This window comes from Triturus cristatus, chromosome 12 (genome assembly GCF_964204655.1).
Source record: "Triturus cristatus chromosome 12, aTriCri1.1, whole genome shotgun sequence".
In the NCBI taxonomy this organism is placed as follows: domain Eukaryota; kingdom Metazoa; phylum Chordata; class Amphibia; order Caudata; family Salamandridae; genus Triturus; species Triturus cristatus.
Window position 1 is genome coordinate 308,364,026 of NC_140595.1, and position 17,240 is coordinate 308,381,265.

Sequence of the window (17,240 nt, forward strand, 5' to 3'; positions counted from 1 at the left end):
TTAACAAAAAATAATAAAAGTCCTGCCTCTTTACGCAATCAGAATGAGGGAGACGTCTGTAACAGCGCCAAGAGGCATTTACATGGTGAATGGGGCGCAATAATAATCATCATCATACTAAGAATGTGTGATTTTGGGCAGATGTCTCACCCTAGACATGGGCGCTCTTAGAACCCTCACTGGTATATGGGCACTTTACATAAATTATGCATTCACGCACTTCTCCATCCATGCACTAGCGCCTTATCAATGATTCCTTTTGCTTCACTGCACACCATACCTGCAGCGCAAAGTCACATAAAAAGCACTACTCAAGCCCTCGCACACACATCGATCCAAGCAAGCCCTCGGGATAGTGTGCTAGCCAACCGCAAATGCGCTTACAGCACCTCGTCAGAGTGTGCAGCAATAGTTTAATGACAATACAACACACATTTGTAACAGTAACGAAACAGGCTAGTAATGCATAACAATTAAACTTCTAAATATTAAATCTCTGAAATTCATAGGCCATGTGCACTAGTTGAGGGGTGCAATTAACATGATCTTTAAAAATCAGGTACACGCCCCCCAGTGGCCGGCAGAATTTACATTCGGTCGTTTGAAGCTCAAAGGGGGTCTCCGCTTCAGACACTTTAATTTTTTGGGGTCTTTGCTAAAGTTACAATAATGGCTAATTTCAGCTCCTCGGAGGCTACATTAGCCAGAGAGTGCCCAGGCCTGTTTGGAGGGGTTGGGGACGTGATCACATAAAGCCCCACGAGCAGACCGGCCCTCGAGTCCTGTAAACAAGCCCCTCACTTTAAATAACCCAGCACTTATGGTCTGACGCGTTAACACCACACGCCTGCCAGCTCACACAAAAACAGAGCACCGCTTTGAACTCTCCGAGAGGGGGGTCTGTCACTTTGAGGGTGCTTACTGCCATGTCCACCATCCCTCCTGCATCCCCCCCAAAAAAAACTCCCAGAGAAAAACTCCACCAAATGATCACACATTGTGTATGACCACCTTCCCTCTGGGACACTTCCTTCCTTTCCCTGAAATCTTTCTGGGAAAATAAACAGCATCCTGCCATCTGACCAAGAATGTGCAAACCAGCCCACACCCCCTAGTGTTAGCCTCCACTCCTTTCCCCTGTGAGGCCCTTACGGGAAGCCCCGCTTCCTTAGCCACTCGTATGACGCCCCCAACCCCCTCCATCCTTCTACCTGCAGGAGACCATCACATGACCACACTTCCGTATCCTCTCGTAGGAGCCCCCGAATATTCGTGCAAAGAGCGCCTCGTTAATGAGGCCTGATTTAAGAATCCGACCCCCTCCTTCAAAGAAACTCCTTCAGGAGGGAACTCCTAAGAGTGCTTAGGAAGAACTGTACCTACACGGTTCAAACACAGGACATCCCAACTACCTTTTTTGTAAGCAGCGCAGCGCGACGCTCGTGGCGCGGTGCTTACTAAAAGCACATAATATTGAAAAAATTGACGTTGGCAAGCCGCGCCAGAGAAATGAAAGGCACGGCAGCCATTCTTGAAGATAAAGGTGCTAATACGAGAAAAAACTGCTTAGCGGCTAATAAAGAGACACCGTGTCACGTCGCGAGTAAAAGATCCAGTCGGGTGGGCGGGGCAACAAGGAGACGGGGCGGTAACAAGGAGGGACTAAAAAGCCTCACTCACAATCAAAAACCAGCGTTTACCATAAACAATGACGCAAGCCAATGAAAAGAAGGGGGGGAGCCTTCATGCCACTTCTGAAATGTTATCGATTACAAGAAGCATCGCAGAGCGAGTAACGCATGCGCGCTGCGATGCTAGGTGAGACCTAAAAAAGCAGACGGGATATATCACACTGTGCTGGAGTAACCCATGTGGCCCTGAGTTGGCATTAATATGTACCTCATACCTTTAGATCTTTAGTCACCAGGGTTTTGGTCAGCATCAATTGCTCAACATGATCTGGTTTCTTTTACATTTTTCAGTTAGGACCGGTATGACCACTTTTAAAGAGTATGCTACTTCAGGGATTTTTTAATATTGTCCTTTTTTTCCCAGTGGCAACACGCCCTCTCACCATCTCATAAAAAATACTTGGCGTTGTCACTTTCTTGATAAAGCCGAAAACTACAGGGTAACTCCTTTACCTCAATGAGGCAGACTATTGTCAATCTTAGCCAATCACATGAAATATAATTTGTATCTGGATTCTGTCTTTAATGAGTAAGTGAGGGTGGGTCACTGAAATACACCTGCGGTTTCAGATACTTGAGGCATTTCTCAGCAAGCCTTAGAGAAGCACTGGCTAACTCAAAATTATAAGTTGCCTCAGAACTGTCTATCAGGTTTGCCTGCAATATAGTGATGTGCTCTTGACACCGCCCGCTTGATTCTACATCTGAGCTCTGTTGTCAAACTCCATCTCTCAACAATCAGCAACTTGAACAGCTCAGTGTCTCCTAAAGGCCTCACATCAACATTCTGTTGTTACGTATGGCTTTCACTGAGAGCTGCTAGCATGAGTACCCAATTCTAAATCTAGTTTTCATTGCAATGATGGAGAAACAGTGGGAAATGGATGTTGTTTCCCATTGTTGCTACCCCACAAAGGAATAACTCTGACAGGACTCTCAAATAGTGCAACACTGCCACTCTAGTCAGATGGAAAACAGAGAACACAGCTCTGGGTGGGGAGCGAAGGCACAAAGGATGGTGGAGGTAGGTAGCAGGTGGCTTCCCCTATTATTCTACTGCCCCTGCATAGCAGCTGAATCCAGGGACAGATGGTTTTGAGGGCCATACACCCCATAACATGATAGTTTGGTAAAAAGTGTATAACAGGAATGTTTTTCCCTTCTGGTTCAGTGACATCATAGACAACTTCTGTTTTACTCTCATTGTTGGATTACTGTCACAAGCATCATATGCACAAGTGTGGAGTTCAGAGGGCTGGAAATTGTAGTTTTCTCAGAGTGCAGCACCACTCCACTAGCGACAATTCTTCCTGAGATGCTACCTGGCTTTAGTTGCCAAGTTCTCCCCATAGCAACATTGGGTCTATCCACCACCCAAGGATATCCCCATTGCCATTTTGACTCAGACTGTTTAGGGTACACAGTTATTGAAGCAGCTAATGATACTGCCAGTACCCCTCATGATCCGGGTAATGGTTAGGTACTGGGGACTTATGACAGCAGCATATTGTTAAGTCTAATCCTCAAAAGACAGAAGGCCACATTAAGAGTTCATTGGCAGCAACAATCCTCAGATTTCTGGAGGACATTCTATATACAGAAATTAATCCAACTTCTTATTTTCCTCCTCTGTGAAATCGTACAGTGGAGGAGATTCAGCTGTGGGATTTCACTCCATATTTACAATATTCCTCAGAAATTGGAGAATTTTAGTTACCATCATGCTCAAAATCAGGCTCTCACTTCCATCTGTTATCCATCACAGACTCCTCAGGACTAGTTCAATAATTTTAAAGCGGTTGGTCATTGATGATATTATTGCAACTTTGGTGCACCTGTCAAATCACTGGCTTTTATTTTGGGCTTCCTCTTAAACTTATGACCTCATGCTATGAGTCTTTTGTTATCTTGTAACTTTCAGCTTCATTTGTTATGGAAATATGTTTTCCATCTTGACTGAGTATCTTGTGAACAGGCATGGACACTTGGAACTGTGTGGTAGTTGGGATATACAAGTTCTCTCCTAAATGTGGCATTGCATTTTTTGGTAATGCTACTGGGACCTGCTGGACAAAAGGAATCGCAATGGCCATGTCAAACACTCAATCTTTTGGCTTTTTATTTCAGCCACACCTTAGTTTAAGGAGTGGCTGCAACCCAATATGGCAATTTTCTTCTAGTGATTCTTCAGCTTTTCCATGATTTTCATACTTTTTACCTCCATTTACTTCATGGATTGTGTCTAGTGGCTGATTTACCAACATGGTCTCCTGGGTTTGAATCCTGATTTTGTTCTTCACTGCAATCATGTGATTCTAGGGAAATAAATTAATCTCCCTGTACCCCAAATTGTAAAATTTGTGAAATGTAATACTTTATTGTGTGAACTTTAAATTGTCATTCAAATCTGTTACATTCCCACATATTGTACACAGTATTATTTAGTCGCCTACCCCAAAATATAAACAATATATACATCATTATTCTTTGTACTTCCTTATTTCTTCTTCTTTTGACGTTTATATTTTTGTGAAACATACAGGTGCCATTGTTGTAGTATGTATTGTATGAACATGATCAATAAAAGGACCATTCTTGTCCTACGCTGAATCAAAAGGCCACGACCCAGGTTAATTCTGACTTCAGTGTCTCTAACCAACTGACAATCCCCGATCCAGTGGCTGTCTGTACACTTTCAAAGCCTTCACACCTCCTGCATTAAGAGTTTTCTTTTATACTAAACCTGTCATCCTCACTGGAGTCCCGTGCATACTGAGGAACATGTTCAATTGATGTAGGTAGAGCTGCTTCTATGGGCATAGCTTATTTTAAGTTCCCAATAGAGCTCCCAACCACAGACATCTACAAATCTAATTCTTTCTACCAACTATGTATATTCTTAAATGCCTCACTAAAATAATTCTGAGATTTATTTATGCACTATTAAAGTTCTGTTAACCTTCTGATCTTGTGACAAAAGAGTTTGAAGCAGCCGCCCTGCTTCTAAGGAAGACAACACTTTTTCCCCCTCTTGACTTCGAAGGATTACTGTCAATAATCTACTGTCAGTACCATTCTTACATTTAATAAGGTAAGGAAATGTCTAGGGAGGATCATAATACATGATAATGGGGCACATGGATAAAGCATAAAAGCCATGGCCTGTGGAGGATGGTGCAGTATTGTGATCATGTATTGTACATCTCATGATACCTAGTAGGGACATTTTATTTCTCACTGAGTCATGGATCACCGACTCCTCTTCCCCAGATATCTACCTTGCCACCCCGCCAGGGTATGACATAAAGTGCATCAATCGGGCTGGGGGCAAATCGGGAGGCGGCTTAGCCGTCATCCTTAAATCCCATCTTCATTTAACCACTACCAAACTAACTAACATCGGGATAATTGAAGCTATGTACTTCTCTGTCTCTGACTCCGCGGCAGCAATACTGGCTGGTACTCTGGTTTACAACCCCCCAGCTGCCGCCTCCCTGTCACTTACTGCACTTACTCACCTGCTGGCTGATCTCTCCCTCAAACACCAACACTTTCTAGTGCTAGGTGATTTTAATCTCCACGTAGACAATCCTCTCTGCGTGAAAGCCAACAATCTGTTGGAAATCATGAAAAGTTTGAATCTTATACAATTAGTCACTGGCCCCACTCATGTGGCTGGTCACACTCTGGATCTTATCTTTGCCAACTTCTCGACTATCACAGTCCTCCCCCCCATCCCCCTCACCTGGTCTGACCACTATCTTATCCCCTTTATCCTTGCTTTGGGCTTGAAACCTGCCCCTACGGTCCCCAGGAAAGAGCTGGGAAGAAAGTGGCACAGGGTCTCCTGTGCCACTTTGGACCCAGTATTCCACTTCCAGGCGGAACATCTCTCCACTGACATTGATGGAAATGTTTCTAGGCTTAACACCGCCCTACTCCAAGCTATTGACGCCATTGCCCCCCAAAAAATCATTTCCTCCGCTCGATCCTGCCCATCCGCCCCTTGGTTCTCCACTTCCCTCCGTGAGGAAAAAAGCAGATGCAAGGCACTGGAACGTAAGTGGAGACAGAACTACGACCCTGAAGCCAAACTTACCTATAAATCTGCTCTGAAAAAATTCCTCAAACTAAAAAAAACTACTATGAGAGATCATTTCTCTCTTCAAATTGCAAATGCCAAAAACTCGTCTAAAATCCTTTTCACCATTGTCAAAGACTTCATTAACCCCCCGCTAGGGCCACACAGAACTCTGCTAGTCAGGCCCTATGCGATGGACTCTCTGACTATTTCCTCGATAAAATAAACAACCTTTGTATCTCTTTCCCTAATGGGCTATTTTCCCTGCCTCCCCTCACTAGGTCCACAGTTTCCTCGTCCCTACTATCCTTCAATAAACTTACCATGGACACTGCTATTAGGCTACTCACCCACTGCAAATCTGGTGCCCCCTCCGACCCGGTCCCTGCTAAACTTATGGGCGAGCTAGCTCCTTCACTAGCCACCTCCTTCCTATCCATCTGGAATGCCTCCCTCCACTATGGCTTTTTCCCAACCACTTGGAAGGAGGCTTTGGTGATTCCCATCCTTAAAAAGTCAGATGCCGACCCTACTATTTTTGCCAACTACCGCCCCATTTCCCTTCTCCCCAAACCCGCTAAAGTCCTGGAAAAAGCTGTGCAGCTGCAACTTACGGAGTACTTGGAGAACAACTCTTTGCTACACGACTCACAATCCGGATTTCGAGCGGGATTCAGCACAGAGACGGCTCTGTTGGAGGTGTCGGAGACGGTCCGGGAGTGCGTGGACAGGGGCGAGGAGGCCATGCTTGTCCTCCTCGACCTGTCCGCTGCTTTTGATACGGTCTCCCACCCCATCCTCCTTGACCGACTCAAACAGATAGGCATTGGCGGCACTGCCATCAGCTGGATCGAGTCTTTCCTTACAGGTAGAAGTCAGAGGGTCTTGCTGAGGCCGTTCAAATCTGAGGATAAACCCTTGTCATGTGGTGTGCCACAGGGCTCTGCCCTCAGCCCTCTTTTTTTCAACGTCTATCTTTCCCCACTGGCCGATGTTGTGGAGTCCTGTGGAGTCAGGGTGGTCTCTTATGCTGATGATACTCAGCTGATGTTTTCTTTCAGAGACCACTCGGACTCCACGTTCGCCAACTTCCGCCAGTGTCTCGACAGCATCAGTGTCTGGATGACTAACAACCATCTAAGGCTTAATGCAGACAAGACAGAGGTGCTGTTTTTTAACCAGAAAAATCCCATCCCTTCCTCACGGTGGTGGCCCACGGCACTTGATCCCGCTCCCTCCCCCGTTCACTCTGCCCGCAACCTGGGATTTCAGTTCGACGACTCTCTCTCATGCAAAACTCAGGTTAATAAAGTTACATCTGCCTGCTTCCTGAAGCTGCGCATGATTAAAAAGATACTTCCCTATCTCCCCCTGGACTCCCGCCGAACAGTAACCCATGCTCTCATTACGTCTCACCTAGACTTCGCCAATAGCCTTTATGCTGGTGCCCCTCAATATCTGATCGACCGGCTTCAGATTGTCCAGAACGCGGCTGCCAGACTGATTGGAAATATCCCCTACCGTCAGTCAGTCACCGTCTATCGTACAAAGCTTCACTGGCTTCCCGTTGCCAGCCGCATCCAGTTCAAGATCCTTACCCTTGCTTACCGAGCTGTCAATGACCTCGGACCCAATTACTTGAAAAAACGAGTGTCAATATCTCACTCCATCAGATCCTTGAGATCCAACGACCTCCGCCTTCTGATCTCTCCCCGTTTTAGACTCACCAGAATGGGCGGCAGAGGGTTCAGTGTTATCTCTGCCAAATTGTGGAACGCTCTTCCTATCGATCTTAGATTCTGCCCTTCTGAATCCATCTTTCGGGCTAGACTCAAAACCTGGCTATTTTCTGGACTCTGATACTCACATTGCTGACTTCCTCCCTCTTTTTCTCCCCCTGAGGCTCAGGTTCTAGCGCCGGGACACCCCTTCGGGGGTAGCTGCGCGCTCTACAAACTACATAAATAAATAAATAAATAAATAAATAGTAGGTGCCATGATGAACAGGAGAGACAGAGCATAGTAAATAGTAAAACAAAATCTGGCAAAACGCAAGTCCATTCTTTCAGTGGCTGCAGAGGGAAACGTTGATGGCTTTTTTCTCCAATCTGAGTGTGTGGCAAATCTTTAAGAAAACATTCTTATATAGTATTTGAGTGGTTGACAATATTCTCCAAAAAAGGTACTATTTATCTAGGCCATAGGTACTATTTGTCTAGGCCATATAAAGTGGTTTCTCTTACTTTCTTGGCTCATCGTAGCAGGTGGTAATTTTGTGAGATGGTCTACTGGTACCAAAGTGCTTGTTGAAAGGAACACAGTCAAAGACGTCCTTGAGAGGGGTAATTGGGCCCATGCCTCCAACTTCCGTAGATTCTACCCTAGGTCTGTAGCTCCAACGACTGTTACTGTGAGTTGTGATTAAGTTGTGACTTTAAAACCAGGTTTTTGCAGATGTCTTCAAAAAGAAATTGTTTAGAGAGGCAATGAAATGAAAACCATAATTTTACTAATGACACCAAGACACAGCCAACCCAATTTATATTATAGGATTGTCTTTTTTACTGCTATTCGTTTCTGATATCTTGTGTCTGTGTTTTCTGTTTTAGTGTTAGTAATCTGTCATAACAAAGATGTGGCCATCAAGAGTTGAGGCTTGATGGACTGGCTTTGCTTTCGCAGAAGCAGACTTAAAATGTGTAGATAACAGGAAGCTCAAGTTAGCCAATCTGCGAGCAGTAACATGTCAGGATCCTGCCATCCTGCCATTGGGTGGTGATACTTGAGGACCTTCTCCAAGCCTGCTTTCATCATGGATACTAGTATGAAACCTGTGCTGAACTTCAGTGTTCAAATCCTCTTGTAAATCAGATCCACTCCAGATTCCATCTCCTAATGCATTTTTGTTCTGCTTACTGGTTGCCTTCTGGAACTTCTGTGCACTCATTCAGACAGTGACCAGGAGGAGGCACTTCGAATGCTTTCACCTGCACTTGGCTGCAACTTGCTTACCCCTGTTCTGAATTCCAGCCACCCTGTGTGACTGAGGTGAGAGGAGGGGTTTATGCCTGGCTTCTGCATTCAGAACCTGTGCTTTAACTGCTGTTGTTGGTAGCTCCTGATTTCTTGTCCAGTTGCCTGCACTGCTGAATTCTTGAACCGTTGAGAGGAATTCATGATTCCTGCTTTTTGCTATGTCCTGCTTTCCTGTAGCTGCCTTGAACTGCATTGTGCTTATGTGTTTCCCTTGTTTCTCAGTCTCACCTTCCTTTCTAGCCTGATATCATGATATCTGTTGTTTTCCTTGTTGGGCTTCTGACCACTTATTCGTTGAGTTGGCAGTGGTTCCCTATATTTTTCTTGTTCTGAATTTATGTTCTGTCCTTCTTCTGAATTCCTGTGTTTGTACTAAGTGCCACCAGGGCATACCTTGTTCCAGGGCATTTTGGGCACATCTTCAAGTTCCTTGCTCTGAATCCTAGTTCCAGTTTCCGCGTACTAACAGGGCATTACTTGAACCAGTTGGGTACAGCCTGCCCTTGATGTCTGTCTTACTGTTCTTGATTTCTGAAGTGCTGTTCATAATTTCTTGTCTTGTTTTTCCTCTTGTCTGATTGCTGTCTTGTCTGCCCTGTATTCTGGTTATTCTTTCCACTCTGGTTTTGTGTTCCACTCTGAATTCAGTCCACTGTCTGTTGCAGTCCATATCCACGTATAGTGTGACCTCTGGCTTGGTCTCCGTTCTGATAAGGTAAGGGAAAGACATCTCTTGTTGTGCCCTGTTCCTTTGGAGTCTTACACGTCTTAGTGTTGTTGTTAGTCTCAATTCACCTTGCACTGAGTATAACAGTCTCTATACAGCAGGCCCGACTATGACTTTGCTGTATGATTGTTGTTAAGAGCAATCTGCTGGTGTCAGTCCTAAGACTTCCCTAAGCTGCCAAGGGGACTATTGTTCATACAGCAGTACGTCCCTTATTTTGCTCATACTTGTTCTTCTCTATCTCTTATCCTGTGTTGTTTAGTGGCCTCGGTTCTACTTTGAGTAGCTTGGTATTACCTTGCCTTGTCTCTTTGCAAAGTGTTACCTCTGGAATCACTCCTCCCTGCTTTTGCTCTCTGACAGAACGATGATGATACTTACGTTGGTGACTTTCAGATCTGTGGGATATGCATTTGAAAGTCAATGCACATTATTCTGCATGTAGGTATCATTAACACAATTAACTGGCAAATGCAAGACCTTTGTTAGAAGGAGATGCTTTTCTTCCTTCATCTATCTCAGAGTTGTGTTGCGAACTTTTGTAACTCCCTCATGAATAGCTTTACAAGTAATTGAAAACAAATTTGTACATGAAACAGTTTCTTCATAATGTTGCTATTGTAAATGTGCTTGGAAATCAGTCCATAATGAAAAATATATATTTAATGATAGGTTCTTCAAAAATGGGTGAAGCACCATCAAATGAATGCCTTCTGACTGTGCCTGTTCCGTAAACCTGCCTATAACGAGTGAAAGATTGGTGACTTCAAGACCTGCATGACAACGTGATATTTATAGTAATTCTTACCATTCTATTTTGTGTATGTATTTACAGGATCTGTTTGGAAAGTCAGATCCATTTTTGGAGTTCTACAAACAGGGGGATGATGGCAAATGGATGCTAGTACACAGAACAGAGGTATGGATTTTACATATAGCTCTTGTGATCTTCAAAAAATGAATTTATGACCATTATTGAAAGAAACATTATTTGCTAGAACTGTACAAGTCAAATAAAGCAAATAGCCTTGAACAAGATACGTACCTTTCTATATAGTGTACGTATGTTAAAACAACATTATAGACCAGAGGTCCAAACCACAATTCTGGATACATCGGTAAGGAACAATCTACTCCTCAAAGATGAGAGTGCAGATTTCCAGGACACTAATGGGAATTTGCCTAGCCTATGTGCCGGTAAATTCTGATTCTATTCAGGACTCGGAGGCGAGGATTATGCCTTCTTTCTCCGCTTTATTTCTTACAGCAGCCATATAAACAACAACAAAACCACATTTCCCATGAACACTTGGGAAAGGTAAAGAAAGTCTATCAACATGAGTCCTTCTTCTCTGACGGCACTCCAGCCAGCCCTGATAGTCCTTCCACAGTGTTTCCTCATCCTCTTTCTTTGCGCAATGCACTTTGTGTCGGATTTTCACGCATCTTGCTTGGAACCATAATTTCCTGCAAAAGAGGCAGTGTCAGAGGCTGAACTGGAAAACAGTGCCACATAGCACTAGGCCACAACAACTGTAACCAGCATCTAACAATTCAGCAATACATATAATCCCCATGAATAGACTACTTACAGCAATTCATTGGGAGGGATAATCCTCGCCTCCGAGTCCTTAATAGAATCTGAACTTACCGGCACCTAGGCTAGGCAAATTCCCATTCTATGGCAGGACCGGAGGCTTAGGATTATGCCAGTTCAAAGCTCGTCGACAACTAGTCTCGCCACCTCCACTACCGGCTTGAAATAGAACCTCTTAAAGGTAGAATCTGAGGACCAGTCGGCCGCACGCATCAGATCTTCCAACCGTGCCCCTAGGGCAAAAGCTTTAGACGCCATTGCACCCCTTGCTGAATGAGCACCAAACTGCTTCGTATGTATACCAGCCTCCTGCATCACCCAACGCACTCATCTGGCGATAGTCGGGGAAGAAACCGCCTTGTACGGCTTGCATAGCGCAATGAGCAGCTGTCTTTCGCCCGGAGGGCGAGACTCATCAGTCATTTCTTCGTAAGCACGGAGGCACTGAACCACACACAGCTTCAGGGAGTCAGGAAAAGCTGGGTATGAAATCACCCTTGTGTTAGACTTCGTCCTTCTGCTCACTGTGAAGGATACACCTTCAGGCAGGAAAAACTCTGGCAGAAATGTCCAAGGCCCTGACGTCTGAGACCCGTCTGCAAGACACTAAACACAACAACATCGCCAACTTGGCTGTTACCTACTTACAGGAGAGGAACCTATTCGGCTGCCAAGAGAGGAACAGGTTTAAGACTCTGTTCACGTCCCAGAGGACAGAATATCGCGGTTCTGGGGGAAGCGAGAGACGTATTCCCCTAAGGAGATGGCACACCAAGGGGTGTTCACCGATAGGGGAGCCCTGCACTATCACATGTCCTGCCGAGATCGTGGATCGGAAGGTGTTAATGGACCAATAGGCCAGCCCGTCCTCTGCCAAACTCGCCAAAAAGTAAAGACATGGACTTCATCTGCCCCCACGGGATCGACACACCGTCGCAAACACCAACGACGCCATTGGTCCAGGCTGATTTGTACCTCCTTGCTGTGCTATCCGCCCATGCCTTGGAGAGCAAGTCCTCAGCCTTTCCCGAAAGACCTGGGAGCGTCCAACGACGCCTGGGATCCTCCAGGCCATTAGTCTCAACGTTCCGTCTTGGACTAGACGATGAGGAACGAGATCTGGATTGAGAAGAATGTGAGGCAAGTGGGGGAGTTGGATTGGAAAATCCCAGGAAAGTTCCAGTAGAACCGGAAACCACACTTGAGATCTCCAAAGCGGGGTGATCAACACCACCTCCGCTTGTTGGCGACGCAGGAGCACCGAGACCCTTGTGATCATAGAGACTGGGGGAAAGGCATAGCCCTGTTCCCCCTGCCAGTTCTGGAGGAATGCATCCGGTGCCTCCGCTAGAGGATCCGGCCGCCAACTGAAAAATCTCGGTAGCTGATGATCTAGCCTCGACGCAATCAGTTCCACCGAGAACGGGCCCCATATCCCTGACAGGCGGGGAAAGATCTGGGGGTCCAGCTTCCACACACTGGCATCCAGAAGATGGCGGGAGTGCCAATCGGCCACCTCGTTCTCCCACCCCGGCGAGTACTCTGCCGTAACCGGAATCTGGTTGTCGAGGCAAAAATGGCAGAAATCCCTGGCTAGGTTGGCCAACATCCTGGACCTGGTCATACCAAGGTGATTGATGTAACGGACCACTGAAACGTCCATCCTGAGTAGGACACACAGCTGCACTCTGTCCTTTGTCCTGCACTGCACCACGAAGGAGCTCGCCAGTAACTCCAAGCAGTTGATGTGTAACGACTGTTCTTGAGTGGACCAGGCGCCACCTGTGGAAAACTCCCCGCAGCGGGCCCCCCACCCCAAGCGGCTGGCGTCGGACTCCATAACAATATCTGGGGCGGACCCGAAAATCGCACTGCCGTTCCAGGCTTCCATGTGCGTGAGCCACCACCTCATTTTGTCCCGTACTTCATCCGATTGGGGAATCAATTGAGAATATGTCAGCTCCTGTTTGAGATGATAGGCCTTCAGGCGCCGCATGGCCCAGTAATGCAAGGGACTGGGAAAAATCACCTGAATGGAAAAAGCGAGCAATCCCACCAGGCGCACCAGCTGGCGCAAAGAGATTTGACTCCTCGCCAAAGTCTGACGTAACTTGTGTCTGATCTTTACCATCTTCCTGGCGGGACGACTCAGAGTGGACGCTACCGAGTTGATGTTGAAACCCAAAAATGTTGCACACTGGACGGGAACCAGCAGGGACTTCTTTTCGTTGATAACGAAACCCCGACCCTGAAGGAGGTTGACTGCGGTCTGTAACTGGGCTGACAACCTCCGGGGACACTGGTCCAAAAACATGTTGTCCAAGTAGACGATAATTCGCACTCCCCTCGCCCTGAGGAACTCCACCACCGGCCGAAGGACTTTCGTGAAGCACCGTGGCGCGGAGGATAGTCCGAAAGGGAGCGTGGCGAATTCGTAAACCTAACCTTCCCACCTGAACTGCAAAAAACGGCGATGAGGGGGAAATATGGGCACCGTCAGGTATGCGTCCTTCAGGTCCAGCCTGACCAACCAATTGTTCGGTCTCAAGACGTCCCGGAGGAGGTGAATGCCCTCCATCTTGAAGTGGCTGTACACCAGCCACTCGTTGAACTCCTTCAAGTTGATAACCGGGTGCCTGTCACCGTCGACCTTGTCGACCAAGAAAAGATTGCTGACAAAACCTCCTGGATGCTCGTCTGAATAACAAATTGCTCTTTTTTGGAGGAGGGTGCAAACCTCCTCGCGCACCAACTTTGTGTCGCGCTGCAAAAAGGAAATCGGGCGGGGGCGATGATGCTGACAAGGACAAGGACGGCCATGGAACTCCAGCTGGAAACCCTGGACCGTCTGCAGCACTTACGCATCGCTGGTGAGGGAAACTCAAGCTGGGAAGAACTGCGCCAAGCACCCCCCACCTGCAAGCTCGCCGAAGGCAGCACACTCACCTCTACCAGCACCTTGTTGCTGCCCTCTCTGGTGGCCACGGCCATGGAACTTCTGGGCTCTCGTTGGGTAGAAGTAATTAAACCGGGCGTTGTCCTGGACTTGACCACGGCCAGAGCCTCACCCCCGGTCGGAACTGTTGAAGCGACCGAACGAGTGGCTCCTGCCTCGTCCGGCCCTGTTGAAACCAGAGGGGCGAACACCTTTCGGATGTTGGCTTGCGCCCTGTCAAGGGAGGTGAAAGTAGCGACAAACTTCCCCAACTCCTTAACGAAGGGATCACCGAACAACCCCCCCTGGGCCACTGCTCCAGCCTTGGAAGAGGCGAGGTCCCCCAGCTTGGGGACCACCTTTATCAGGAGTGACCTTCTTCTCTCTGTGGAAAGTGCGCAGTACGCATTTCCAATGAAGACTATTGCGCGCTGCGCCCAATTGGACAGAACCTCTGGGGATATCACGTCCCCCGACACCTTGGCCTCCTCAGCTATGTCTAAGATCTTCGTGACTGGTCCTACTGCATCGAGCAGCTTGTCCTGACAGGCGTGCCAGGAACGGTCTGTGCCCTTTTTCGGGTCTCTAACGAATTTGGCCAGAAATTTTGACATTTTCTGGTCTATCTAGAGCGACCTTTCCATCCAGAGTAGGGCGGGGACACTCCGCCCGAAGGCGGCTGCGGGCATCCTTATCCATGGGCTTACGTAGGCGTGCCGCCACATATTGTGCCACCTTATCCCCGGGAACCCACTCTGAGAACCTCAGGTGGACAATATCATCCGGGTCCAGCATGTCCGAAGTCCCTGATGGGGCGGGGGCTGGGGCCCAGGACCTAGAGGAGCATGCTTCCTCGTTCGTATCTGGGGAATCTCCGCCATCAAGGGTGACCGGAGTTATTGGCCTGGGAGACGGAGGGGGCCCCCTGTAGGGGCTGGCGGGTTGGGATGAGAAGGAGTCTGAGCCACAAACGCGTTCTTAAAACGCGCAAAGGCCTCCGCATCAACCCCCTCAATGCAAGGCTTTTTGCTAGGGGGAGGAGAGGAAGTAGGAACCGGGGGGCGCGGCTGGGGTAGACGGAATGAGGGCTGCTAACTTTGCGTATGCCTCCTCCATTCGCGCTGTCAAACGTTGCTCCACGGGCCCCATGGCCTGATCTACAGCCCTGTAGATAGAATCGTCCACCGCCTGGTAAAAATCATCCTCCCAGGGGAGGTAGCCCAGTGGTTCCTCCTCCTGGTAGTGGTCTTGCTTCCCCTAAATGCTGAGTTACAGTAGGCTGCGCAGGGTCCAGAAGCGCCACGCAGCCTGTGTGCAGCAGCACAAGGTATAAATATATGGCCCTGACTAGGCACAGGTTTGGGGCTGAGAGGGAGCCCAGACAAATGTGGGTGGCCAAAGGTGCACAATGAACGGGCAGAGCCCTAGGGACACACCAGCCCTGCCTTATCCTAGGGCAAGCCACCCAGGACAGTGTCCCTGCGCTCCACAACACACAGTGCCAATTACGACCCCACAGTGTGTTAAGGGATTAAACACTACTGACCCCAGATGGCGTTCAGGGTGAAATAAAGGTATAATTACGGACCCCGAAGGGCGTAAAACCGTGTGGCAGGGGAGAGGCAACCTCGAGCGAGCAGCGCCAGCCAGAAAACTCCGATTTTTCGTGCTTCTAACTCGCGCTGCCCACAGAGAGGAAAGTCCGCCCCCTGGCGGCTGGAGGACCACACTGCACCAACTACTGGGCACAAAATCGTGTCAGGTACGCCCGCAGCGTCCCGCGATATACAGGGAATCTGTAAACCATAAAAATCACCTGCAACAATCAAGCGTTAATTAGGCATCACAGAAAATACACTCCCCAAACCCAAGGAGATAAAGAAAAAGCGACTTAACTTGCTGCTGAGCAGCCAAGAAAGAGGATGAGGAAACACAGTGGAAGGACTATCAGGGCTGGCTGGAGTGCCGTCAGAGAAGAAGGACTCATGTTGATAGACTTTCTTTTCCTTTCCCAAGTGTTCATGGGAAATGTGGTTTTGTTGTTGTTTATAACACTGCTGTAAGAAATAAAGCGGAGAAAGAAAGCATAGAAAAAAGGCCTAATCCGAAGCCTCCAGTCCTGCCATAGAATCCCAACCATGAGAGTCATGGTGGCAGTGTCTTTACTAGCCAGACAGTTTTAGCGTACCTCTCATGAGCACTAAATCCGGGCCTCCGCATGCACTTTAATAGTCATTTGCGACGTGTGGGTGGTGGGACAAATGCCTTTTTGCAGATTGGGTCAATAGGCTTTCTACCCACTTGGGCCAGGGAGGGTTTACTTCTACACCTAAGGCATACAGCAAGTGAAATATTTAGGGAATATTTAAATCCGTATGCTAATTTTAAGATATATATCAAATTCTCTACAGGAACCTTTATGGCCCACATCAGCATTCATGTACCATGTTTCACGATATAAGAATGTGATCTATGCATTTCTTTAATTTTGCCGCCTGCATAATTTCAGTATTGGGTCAAGAGGCACACAGGGGACGAGAACTAGGGAAGAGTGCAGAGCCCGTTGCAACCCTATGTGAATAAAGCATAAGCCTGCTTCTACACTAGCCACAACGTTAGGTTCACTACCATTATGAACATCAGTTAGTGGCCACCATAAATAATAACTGAAACCCCTCTCTCGCCATGTGGTCCCCCCTGACACTACCCTTGCTATCACTAGTATCAGGACCACTAATTCAGAAACCGAAAGTAAACAGGGTTCTGATAGGCCTGTTTAATGTCTGTAGTTTCCACTCTTGCCCTTTTCTTGCCCCTGAGGCGCAAATAGAAGGGAGTTGAGAAGTAAGACTGGGAATGGTGATTAGCCATGTGATGTCACCAGTAGTCAAAAGGAGTATTATATCATGTCTGCTACTTTGAATTTTTCGGTGAACCCACCTGCACAATTAGCATGTACGCATTTTGTGATTGACCAACTGATGAGCACAAAAATCTATTTGCACAAACTCAGCACACATTTTATTGTGTTCATTTAACCTTTTTGAATGTGTCCACGAACACAGTGCAATTATGTTTTTTAATCTACACCCCCCATATTGTTATTAACAATGGTAGCATACAGCAGCCGAATGTAGAGGCATTGACTATGAGACTCTAAATGTTATTGGCAG

General features: G+C 47.3%; 1 protein-coding gene across 2 annotated transcripts in view; it reads left to right on the forward strand.

The window, feature by feature from the left end:
• CPNE2 (copine 2) overlaps nucleotides 1–17,240 on the forward strand; it is an 816,058-nt gene that overhangs the window by 468,502 nt on the left and 330,316 nt on the right. For both annotated transcript variants that reach the window (XM_085639480.1, XM_085639479.1), the window contains exon 6: nucleotides 10,371–10,454. In XM_085639480.1, the coding sequence (XP_085495606.1) occupies nucleotides 10,371–10,454 (84 nt within the window). The remainder of the gene's footprint in view (nucleotides 1–10,370; nucleotides 10,455–17,240) is intronic.